Source organism: Ceratotherium simum, chromosome 37, assembly GCF_057802395.1.
Source record: "Ceratotherium simum simum isolate JZ-2026a chromosome 37, ASM5780239v1, whole genome shotgun sequence".
Classification (NCBI taxonomy): Eukaryota; Metazoa; Chordata; class Mammalia; order Perissodactyla; family Rhinocerotidae; genus Ceratotherium; species Ceratotherium simum.
In genome coordinates this window covers 17,181,768-17,194,172 of record NC_141936.1, presented here as the reverse complement: position 1 = coordinate 17,194,172, position 12,405 = coordinate 17,181,768, and the positions used below count along the sequence as shown (strand labels likewise).

Here is a 12,405-nt window from a genome sequence, read left to right as displayed (position 1 = left end):
AGGAAACCCAGTGTAATTAACCTAATCCTATATTTATAAATTTGAATGAATCACCAAGGATCAAGACAACATAAAACTCAAAGAACTAAGATGAAAGGAAACAAGTCAAAGTTAACAGAAAAATTTGACACTGGAATTATAACAAATTTTCAGTTATCTGTACCAGTGGAGGATTTGAGGCACAAGAACCCTCAAAACTATTTGCAGCTGGCACTAAAAATGTTTTCTGATTTTTATTACAGCAGATTTATCATCTAAGAAAAATTCTACAAAGACTGACATGAAAATAAACTTTTATTCTCTAAGGATACATGCACTTGAAACCAAAATTCTGGCCCTAGCTCTAAGTCCAATATTTTATGCAGCCTTGGGCAAATTACCACTTTTCTGTCTTAATTTTCCTATATATTAAATGGGGACAATATTTTCTCCCATCTGCCTCATAGAAATGTTTTAACAATCAAAAGAGAAAAAGCACCCTTAAAAATTTTTTTTTGAAAAGTAAAAAGCACCACATAAACATAAGGTGAGGCTATTAACTGAAGACAGGCTGCCAACTGGGGGGCAGACGGAACCCGGCCTTGACTGACAAGTCTGCTATGGACAGTCTACACACAGACAGTCGAGGTGGTCATACCTTTATAATATCTTTTTCCTAAGACAGGCCGATTTACTGCCAATAGTTCTCGATTACGTTTGGTAGTTAGAATGATGCCATAGGATCCTCTTCAGGAGAAATTGAGGAAAAGGCCTCTGCTTTTGTCAACTGATTCAAAAGAACACACTTTTTTCTCCAGAATCTGGAGTAAGGCTCACTGTATAAATGCTGCTAGGACTTGACCTGTTAAATCCAGGGAACCAAAGAAATACTGCCGGCAATTTAGTCATTCGACGGCACCGCTCACCAAGAGATGACCACACAGGCAGCTCGAGACAGACAGTTGGTCTTGTATAAGGTTGAAGACACGGAGAAGTTTGAATGAGACAGACTTTCTTGGCAATCAGGTTTAAGTACTTAGTAAATATATTTATTAAATAACCACTGCATTCCAAATATTGGGCCAAGCAACCTGCTATACTAACACGTCCAGGCCATACTCAAAGGAAATAAAAATTGGTACAAACACATTTATAATCATTTGTACAACAGTGATTGAATGGTCACTGCTAAACTAGAACTACAAGATATCAAGTACGTTAAAATGATATGCATATAAATCATGTGATATAAGAAAGAAAAATATTTCAGGGGACCACCCCCATGGCTTAGCGGTTAAGTGCACACGCTCCGCTGCTGGTGGCCCGGGATTCAGATCCCGGGCGCGCACCGACACACCACTCGTCCGGCCATGCTGAGGCCGTGTCCCACATACAGCAACTAGAAGGACGTGCAACTATGACATACACCTATCTACTGGGGCTTTGGAGAAAAAAAGGAGGGGGACTGGCAATAGATGTTAGCTCAGGGCCGGTCTTCTCAGCAAAAAGAGGAGGATTGGCATGGATGTTAGCTCAGGGCTGATCTTCCTCACAAAAAAAAAAAAAAAAGAAATATTTCATAGTGCTTTTCAAGTTGAGGTTTTAACAGGGCTCTTCATAAATATTATTAAATTCTTTGTTAAAATTTGCTTTCCATTAAAAGAAATAAGAGACATAACAAATATCTGGACCTTGCTTGGACTGATTCAAATAAATCAATCATGAAAATCAGATTTATGAGACAATTGGGAAAATTTAAATACTAGCCGGATATTTGATGATAATAAGATAAGATAATAGTGTTCGGTTATTTTAACAAAAGTGGTAGTCCTTATCTTTTAGAAAGACATAATAAAGTGTCTGCTGATGAAATACAACGTCTAGGATTTACACTAAAATAACATGAGGAAATGGGTTGCAGTATAAATGAAAGAAGCCTGGCCACGTGTTCATAACTGCTGAGGCTGGGTGCTGGATTCACAGGGATAATTATACTATTTTCTCTACTTTTATACTCAGTTGAAATTTTCATAATAAAAATATGCTTTAGGTATACAAATCAAAAATGACTTCAAGTCTTACCTCTGGTAGCATCTTTGACTACAATGTCAGAGATTTCAAACAGTTTCAGAGGAAGGGGCATCTTCCGATTCGCCGCTATGGTCTTCAGGAGGCCAGGAAGAAGGGTAGTGCGTGCCACCTACAGGAGAAGACATGAAACTGCACTGACCAAATAGGAACGGAACAGACATACTGCGTTAGAGACAAAGTGGAAAGACTCCATGGTCTCAAAGGAAGACACTTCTGAAAAATGCGATGCCTCAATATCCAAGTCATTTTTAATTTTTAATTCCAAGAGACTAAGAGAATTGAAAGCATTCTGGCTTCCACTTACAAAATGAAAAATCATACATTTGATTAAGTGAAAAACAAATATTATAACAAATATAATTGCTTTATCCAGGGTTGGTTATTTTATTATCATTTTAAAAATTATACTTAGCTTTCAAGATTTCAAATGTGCAAATTTTCATATCCTGCTTCATTTCACAAAGTAATTGAAGTAGATTATAAGAAATACAAACATTTGTATGTATTTGATGTAGTCTACACAGAAATCAAAATATGACGTACACCTGAAATTTATGTTATAAACCAATGTTACCTCAATAAAAAAAGAAAAAACAGAAAAACAAATATTTAAATCAATTAAATATGAACTGACCAAATCTTTAAAAACCAGGACAAGGGAAAATGTCAATGCAATTGAAATACCAGGACAATGAGGAAAACAGAACACAAATGTGTGGCACTAGAGACCATGCAGCTACTCTGTGCAGCTTGAGAGTACAGTCTTCACTCAGTAGCCAAACAACAGGAAAAATGTGGAGTTATTTCATGCTCACTATTCATGAGAAATACAAATATACATCCTAGTTTTTTGTTTTTTTTTAGTGAGGAAGATTGGCCCTGAGCTAACATCTGTTGCCAATCTTCCCTTTCTGCTTGGGGAAGATTGTCCCTGAGCTAACACCTGTGCTAATCATCCTCTATTTTGTATGTGGGACACAGCCACAGCATGGCTTGATGAGCGGTATGTAGGTCCGAGCCCGCGAACCCCAGGCCGCCAAAGCGGATCAGGTGAACTTAGCCGCTATGCCACTGGGCCAGCCCCCATGCTAGTTCTTAAAAAAACAAAAAAAAAAAAGCAAAACTTCTTTGCTTTTTTCTGTGAAATAAATTTCTCATTCTAAGCTATAAGAGGCACACTAGCCTCCAACACATCACGTTACCGGAAGGGTTTTATGAGCAGTGGTATGACATCATGGTTAAGAGTCTGGGCTCTGCAGTAAGACTCCAATACTTTCTTTTGCCCAGCCTATTGCATGAGCTTCTTTTTTTTTTAAAGATTTTATTTATTTATTTATTCCCCCCTCCCAAGGCCCCAGTAGACAGTTGTATGTCACAGCTGCACATCCTTCTAGTTGCCGTATGTGGGACAAGGCTTCAGCATGGCCGGAGAAGCGGTGCGTCGGTGCGCGCCCGGGATCCGAACCCGGGCCGCCAGCGGCGGAGCACGCACGCTTAACCGCTAAGCCACGGGGCCGGCCCTGCATGAGCTTCTTAAGCCGGATTCTCTGCTTCCGCTCCTGCCACCTTATGGTCTATTACTCTCCACACAGAGAGACCCTTTAAGACTTAAATCAGATCATGGAACTCCCCTACTCAAAAATCTCAAATAGGTCCCCAGCAAATTCTGAACACAACCCATGGCCTATATGGGGCCCTACGTGAATCTGGCGCTGGCCCCCACTCCAACCTCAACATCTGCTGCTCCCCCAGCTAACTGCGCTCCAGCCACACACTGCAAGCAGGTTTCCATCGCAGGCCTCCACACTTGCTCTCCTCTGCCTTGTACATTCTTGTTCTCGATTCGCATGTGGCTATTTCCTTCAAGTCTCTGCTCAAAGGTCTTCTCCCACAGAGACTGGCCCTGACCACCCTAGCTAAAAAAAACAGCAGCCCCTCCCGGATCCTGCACAAGTAGTAGTGAGCCCTTAATAGGACTTGCTAGATTGTGTGTTGAGGGAAAAAGAGAAGATGTTTCCACCTACCAGCAAGCAGCTATATGTCTTCAACTCAGTGCTTTCTTAAATATCATTCACTTTCCCAGCTGGGGAGAAAGTGCCCAGACTATTCATAGAAACAAAACTAAAATGTTGAAAGAAAGTTAGAAGCTTAACTTATTGGAATAAGTAATATAAGCAAGCTACTTTTGTAGATACTTTTCTTAGTTTTTTTCAGTTTATTTTATAGATAAGCCTTATATGCTTATTTTAAAAACCTACACTAATATATATATATTAAAAGTCAAACCTGAATCTAATCAAGCTTCTAGATCTAACTACCAATTTACCCGAAATACAGGGGACCACTGGAATGTATTCAGCAAAATCCTTCACGTGACAACTCTACAAGACAAATGACCCAGTTCCTTCAACAAACAAATGAAAGGAAGAAAGACAGACAGAGACAGAGAGACATGGATGGATGGAGGGGCAACCTGTAGATTAAAAGAAACTTAAGTACATCAATCAACTTGGATGTAAGAAACTCATCTGAATCCCAAATCAATCAAAATCAATCAAACTATTAAAAAAAATCGAAACAACTGGGAAAATATGAACAGCGAAAATTTTTCCCAAAGTTAAGAATTATGCAGAAGAAAGAATGGGCTTAGCCAATAAATAGTTACAAGCCTACAAACAACTTTACATTTATTTTAACCTTAAATAAATATAAACCTGTTAGCCACATTAGTAATGGTAGGAGATATGTATTCATAATGCAGGAGTAAAATACAGAATCTATCAAGTCTAAAAGATCGACTCTCTTTCATCTCCAACGTACTTTTTTCTTTTTTGTGAGGAAGATCGGCCCTGTGTTAACATCTGCCAATCCTCTTTTTTTGCTGAGGAAGACTTGCCTTGGGCTAACATTCATGCCCATCTTCCTCCACTTTATATGGGATGCCGCCACAGCATGGCCTGACAAGCGGTGCGTCGGGGCGCGCCCAGGATCCGAACCTGCAAACCCCGGGCCGCTGCAGCAGAGAGCGCGCACTTAACCACTTGCACCACTGGGCCGGCCCCTCTAACATATTTTATTAAGAAATATTGATTCTTAAATGTGCAAAGCCACAGCTATTTAATAGTAACATTTAATGTGTTTCTGATTTGTTTTCCTTCCACTTATATAAAATAGATAAGACAAAAGATGTAAACTCTAAAGAACATAACATTACCACATCTTAAGAAATCCATCAGGTTTGATAAATAAAACTGGGGACAAAGGAAAATATGGAATAAACTCAAAAATTCATTAAGATTTACTAAAAAAATTAGTCTGTCCAAATAAACTTGAATATTTCACATTAAAAAGAACACCACGGGCATCTTTTAAACACAGCAGAAAAGCTAGCAGACTCAGAAAACAAAACATAAGAACTCATTATCACAATCCTTCCAAACCAGTGTAAGGATTCTTTAAGTTCTGACACTAAGTAGAGAGAAAGAATTTATGTACTTGATGCATATCACCACCAAGTAGTTCTTTAAATTAGTCCAGCTCTAATCTGCCACATTAGTAGGTAGTTCTATAAAATTTAGATTTTTTTAAGTTAGATTTAAACATTTTTAGAATTTTTAGAACTAATCCAGCCCCCTACTCTTACAGAAGTGAAAACCAAGATTCAAGGAAACTATCTCAAATCACAGAGTTCAGATATTATTTTATGATAGCAATAACTTTCTTTCTTTTTTTTAAATTTATTTATTTTATTTATTTAGTCTGTTTGTGTGTGTGTGAGGAAGACTGGCCCTGAGCTAACATCCGTGCCCACGTTCCTCCACTTTATATGGGACGCCACCACAGCATGGCCTGACAAGCGGTGCATTGATGCGCCCCCGGGATCCGAACCCAGGCCGCCAGCAGCGGAGCGCACGAACTTAACCACTATGCCGCGGGGCCAGCCCCAGCAGTAACTTTCTTAAAAGCATTTCCGTCCAGTTCTGAGATTCTCCTTGATCCTGGAAGACACGATTTTTCTCTAAAGCTTGGGTTTAAAAAACCATATAGAATTTCATATGCAAGGAAAACAGAACGCGAGCTATTAGTATCAAACAGATGAAGTCATTAATAAGCAAAGATATTATAATCTTGAAATGCTTGCTTTTTATAGTTAATCTCCTAATCTATAATGTAAATCATTTAACATTTACTATTAAGGTGGCATCATTCTCATTTAAATACTCCTAAATTCTACATGAAACTGCCAATAAACTAGACAATTATAATGAAAGACACAGGCAGCACAGTCAAGAACTGATATGACAACTAAATTCGAAGTGAATGACTTAATAGGGGTACCGGGAACAGGTGCTGATTCATTTATTACTAACGGGTGGAAAAGAGATGAAATCTGAAAATAGTACTAAAAAATCAATTATGAAATGGAATCTTCAGACAAGAAAGAATGGGCTAGACAGCAGAAAGCAAGTAAGAACCACCTGTAAAGTTAACCAAGAAAAGACTATAAGAAGTTTTAAGAATTTTTGTCAGCAAAGTATCTACCAACCAAGTATCTAGACTTGGTTGGTTTGATACTATACCGAAGTATCAAACAACCAAGAAGAGATTTTTAAAAAGCTTTAAGATTTTGCCATCTGAGGTATTAATAACTAAAGAGACTTTTCATAATTCGTGTACTGCCTCTCAGTTTTTACCCAAATTCTTATCTACTTACAATTCTTACCTGAAATTCAGCTGTTTTAGGATTACTGATGTGGACTGCCTTTGTTGCAGAGATGTCCAAACCAAGTTTATCAGCAATGTCTTCTTGGGAGCACTAAGAAGTACATACAAAATAGATCAACATGGAAAAGCGATGACTAAATTTAATGTAAAGAGTAACGCTGTGAGTCAACTTATGGTCTCATTGCAATGCAGATTCCCTATATAAATCAGTAAGTTAAGAATAAGCTAAGAAGAAACAAATATTAATTCAGGTCCACAGCAGATGCCATTTAACATTAATAGCTCTCCTACAATGCACTCTAGCCACGATACAGAGCTGGAGCCCACCATCTACATGGAGATGGTGGTGTACCTGTATTTGGGCCCTTCCTAAGCTAGCCTCCCATTTACCTTTCCAGTCTAATCTCCTACAACTCCCTACCCATTCCCTGAACCTTACGCTTTTCCCTACCTTTACCTGAAATGCCCTCCCCACCCTACGTGCTGCCGTCCCCCAAGACTCTACTTAAATGACACTTCCTCCTCCTCTTTTATAAAAATATCCCTAGTGACTCCAGTCAGAAATTCTCTCTCCCTCCTTGGTGTTCCTATGGCTTTCTGTTTTGACTACCACTGTAATCCCTGCTAAATCTATACTGACTCGCACAGAATGGTAGGACTGAGAGCAGAATTCAAGTGGCCTGAACTCTGCCCAACATTCTTCCTACTATATCATTTAACTGCGCACATGTGCCTGATAAAGCTCCGGGTAATTAATAAACTGCTAGGCATTCGCCCACCAAAAAGAGAAGAGGCTTGTCACACTCAAAAACCATGATGACAGACAGAAGTTATGAAAATAAAACTCACTGACTACAAGATACATCAAGTCTAATAATAAATGAGATAATGCAAATAAAGTACCTAGCACAAAGTGCTCAAAAAATATTAACAATGATGATGATTAATAAATCAGTACTAAAAATAAACCATTATCATCTATAGTAATGCTAAATTTTTGAGAAAGAGTTTAAAATCCAGCATGAAAACTGATGTACCATCAGATTACTCAACTATTTTCCCATGTCAGGTGATACGCTCATAGCACTGTTCTACAAAATGGTCTTCAAGGACTAGTTGGTCTGTATTTCACTTAGAAAAAAAGCATGGGTTTACATTCATCTTATGCCAATGCCAGTTCTAATGATTCCTGCTATGCTCTCTTGGGAAGGATCCTGAAGCCAAATCAGGGCACACCAGGAAAAAACTCCTTGATCTGCATGACTGCAGAAGTGGTGAATGCAGGCAGGCACGCTGGGAATAACCATTTCTTTCTCACAGCTGGAGGAGTTTTTATAACAAGATTTAGATATAATGTGATCGGTTACTTAGGACATGCAATTTACATGATGCAATCTACTCTCAAACTGAACTGTCTATACAAGAAAAAGGCTCCACCGACACATGGCAGTGCAGCTAGGTATGTGAGACCTTGTGCTTTATCGTGACGATGGATGATAAGGAATTGAGATGAGCAGCAGTTTAAATCAAAGTATCCTGAAGTGGCAGTAGCTAGTATACAGGAAGGAATATTTTTTAAATGTGAATATTGACGTGTTTATTTTAGTGTTAGAAAAAATACAAGTAAATGAAGCCCAAAATTTTGACAGACATTAATCTTATAATAAGGCTCAAGTAGGTACTTAGTTTTAAAAGCGAGCTAATTTAAAAGAAAATATTACTAGTATGCAGATAAAACAAAAATCATAATGATGAGATGTGAATTACTTACACTCGGGAAGTCAAGGGCTGGGTTTTAGGAAAAGAAGTGCTGTTACTCTCGTGCAAAACTAGACAGACGGCTCAGCGATGCTGAGGTTTACTCATCAAGTACGTAACTTTATAAATACCCTTAATGTTGAAATTCCTTCAGGAAAACTGTTATTACAAATCTGAAACTCTAGCACCTCACTCCTTTTCCCCACAGCGATAAACAATGTATTAAAGTGACTTGGGACAGCTGAAGACTGTTTGTGGCATTCCTGGGGGAGAGTTCTGTCATAGGCCTTGGGTGCAGACAGGCCTGGGCTGGAATCCCTGGCCCACAGCCAACCGGCTGCGTGGAGTGGGGCAAGTTACCTAGATTAACCACTGTATAGACAGGAACAGCTACTTCACAGGACTGCACTGAGAGATGCAATCACGTACATAAAGCCCCTGACACAGGATAAACTCTCCCTGCAGAGCAGCTACCAGTCAGGAGGCAGAGTATGTGCTCCCCTGAGGTGTGTGGGGCTACAGTTACAAAATCAAATGTAAAATCATACTCACATGAAAGGGCAGGGAAAAACAGGCCAAAGTTTTAACAGCAGTTAGTTCTGGGGAGGAAAGTAGGATCTGAGGTTGGCGGGGAGTTCTCATGGTTTACTCTACATGGTTCTGTAAAGTTCAATCCTTTAAAATCAACCCTGTACCACTTAATATAATTTAAAAAAAGGAAATACATGTCTCATGCTACTTTTTGTATTCCATTTCACATGAAATCGTTGATGTTCACGACTGTGTATGTATATGTATGTGTGTATACATATATGAATGACATGGCACTAGCAACCTAGCATACATAGGATGAGACAAAAGAAAAGCACTGCTCTAGAAGTCAAAAGGCCAGGATTCTGCTCATGGTTCTCCTGCTGGCTGTGTCACCTTTGCTAGCTAATTGTCCTCTCTCAGCCTCAGGTACAGTTGGTACATCGGTACTCACTGGTAAATGCCTAGTATACAATAGATACTCCATAAATGTTGAACAAATGATTTCTAAGTCATAAAAATGAAGATGTTCAACTAGATCTGTAAGGTCCCTTCTGAGGTTGATATCCTATGAATTACAAATGCACGGTAAAGTGACGTGAGAATTGCTGCATCCCCTTAACAACCGTTTGTGTACTGGTAGTAATTCCCACTACTGCCTTCTGTAAATACTCTATCAGATTTGAGAATTTTAGGGCCAGAGTTGAGTTGGAGGGAGAAAAAGAAGTAGATTTTTTAGTTGTTTTTGTTTGTTTTGTTTTGTGTTTTGTCCTACATCACTGAGCTGCAACTTACTTGAATACTCAAGAACTACACTATAGGCACCAGAGAAACACCGGGCAAGAGAGAAAAGGGAACTACGAATTGCATATACATTTTATTCTTTTCAAATGGTCAGTCTGGTGGGGGAGGGGGATTTCCTTCTGATTTTCTAATAAAATTCATTTCCTGATTTAGGCCTTTTATGTCAGCTTTTCAACTCAAAGCAAATGTTTGTGAACATGTTCAAAGACAAAGAAATAAGTTTAATGTGGAACAGTCCACAAGCCCTTAACCAGGGCGGCATCTAGTGGGCACAGCCATAACCAAATTAAGACTAAAAGTTCTAACATAATAAATTTGGTTATGAAATTCGCTGTGATCTCTCAACACTTAATGAAACTATAAAATACATTGTCATCTGTCATTTAAGACACTATTTTTGTCCTTCATGTTTTTCTGTGACTCAAAAAAAGAAATCTTCAACATTTCTTCACCAGAAATTGTACAATCTCAAGGAACAAAGTCATTCTGGAACCTGGAAATTTTAGCAGTCTAGATTTTATAAATTCCTATAAGGAATCAATAATTCAGAGATTCAAAGCAAATAATCAGCTAATCAGGTAAATGAAAACATACCAGAGCAAAAGTAAGTGCTTCAGTGAATCCAGCAGCTGCCATGTCATGTCTGAGAAGTTCTGTAAGCTTATTAAGAGGAAACTGGAAAAAAAATATTTACTTTATTTCACCTCAATAAAATTTCCTATTTTTTTTTAAAAAAGAGATTCATACAGAACATGTCATTAAAGGAAACCACCCTTCTATCCTTACTAATAAAGTACTGCTAATACCACCATCTCCCACTCCCTACTACTCCCTCCGCCCACCTCACCACCCCAGCACTCCTACACAAACGTACAAACCCCCCTTCCACCTCTCCCACACAGCTTCTGCCTTCGGGCCCAGGGTGAGAAAATGAATCTCCCAGTTAAATACTCACCAAGGGCTCCAAACTCGAAACCTGTCTTTCTTCAAAGAACTAATCATCACAGGTTTTCAACTTACTCTAATCAGTTGGACATCTGTTTTGTATCCTCTCCATAGCAAATGCCTCCCATAGCAGAGCATGTCCAAATACTGCTTAATTCCTATGTTCTGTTTTTCTCGAAACCTTCCTGGCAGTCAATAATCAGTTTCTAACAATAAGGAGTGTTTACTTAAGGGTGCAATCTTACTTGATTAGCTATGGTGTATGTTTTCGGTAGAGTCATCTGAATGTTGTTATACCCATAAGCAATTGCTGCATCTTCTACAATATCACATGCATGGATAATGTCAGCTCTGGTTGGAGGGATTTCAATCTCAATCTGATTCCCATCACCGATGACTTCTGACTTTAAACACATCCTGGTCAGAAGCTTGGCAAGATTTTCTGGACTTTCTCTGAAATAGGAATGTACAAACCATAAACTTCACTGGTTTATTTAAAACGTGTTTTTATTTTATTTTAAAACATGCTACTACCTGAAATAGTCATCTTTCTCTTTGAATTCCATTCAACACCAGACATCCTAACTGATGTTCCACCATCACTTCACTTGCTGAGAGGATATCAAAACCCTCTCCAAGCATTCTTTCAGAAAAAGTTACATAGTCTTGTGTGCACTTCACTCTTGAATTCTCTCCAACAGTAAATAAATAAATGAAGTTTTCAGACCATACCTGATTCCAACTTTTTTGTTAATTAGATCAGCCCTCACCATCTCCTTTCGGTAAGCCAGTTCCTTAAAGAAAACGTTTGAGAAGCTTAAATCATCCCCCATCAGATACAGTGTTAGCCTCTTTCTAATTCAACTCATTGTAGTTTCATTACCCTCCCAAGAAACTGTCACTAGAGCCAGACATTGAAAATAAACGTGGTGTTTCAAAACATTATTATAGATGAATAAGTTTGCTACATTATATTCATATATGAACATTCTACTTGCTAGACAAATGGAACTGCTTGGAAACAATATAAAATGCCAAATATTTTTCTCTTTTCAATGGTCAATCACCATTCTCTCTGTCAAACACTGGTGTATTACCTCATTTCTAAAATGCTTATCAACCCTGAAGATTTTCAGTCTCATCTCATGCAAGCAGGTGTTTATGATCAAGAAAGAATAATATTCAAGTGTCACAATGTACTACCCATCATACTAAGTCTAAGAGTGTTATAAAGACATTTCTTTCTTATCATTTTTCTGGAAAAGCTGAAATCCAGGCTTTTCAGCACCTTTGGAAACATATCTATGAATATTTCTTAACCTCAAATTACTCTCAGAAGTATAACTGCCACTAGCAAAAAGGCCATAAAACCTGTTTGGACTCAGGTAAGGACAAGGGGCCAGAACCTTGCTATGCAAAATGCAGTTCTCAGAGCAGAAGCATCATTAGCACCTGAGTGCTTTCTAGAAATGCAGACTCTCAGGCTCTTATAGCTAGTGCAGTTACACCAGACCTGCTGAATCCGAATGTGAATGTCATCAAGATCCCCAGGTGATGTGAATGCACATTAGT

At 38.6% G+C, this 12,405-nt stretch overlaps 1 protein-coding gene across 1 annotated transcript in view; it reads right to left on the bottom strand.

The window, feature by feature from the left end:
• The window catches only part of FARSB (phenylalanyl-tRNA synthetase subunit beta), a 66,122-nt gene that overhangs the window by 27,822 nt on the left and 25,895 nt on the right, over nt 1-12,405 (bottom strand). The window contains exons 11-15 of the mRNA XM_004427621.3: nt 11,566-11,627; nt 11,079-11,286; nt 10,483-10,563; nt 6,794-6,886; nt 2,062-2,179 (exon numbers count right to left, since the gene is read on the bottom strand). Coding sequence (XP_004427678.1) covers nt 2,062-2,179; nt 6,794-6,886; nt 10,483-10,563; nt 11,079-11,286; nt 11,566-11,627 — 562 coding nt within the window. The remainder of the gene's footprint in view (nt 1-2,061; nt 2,180-6,793; nt 6,887-10,482; nt 10,564-11,078; nt 11,287-11,565; nt 11,628-12,405) is intronic.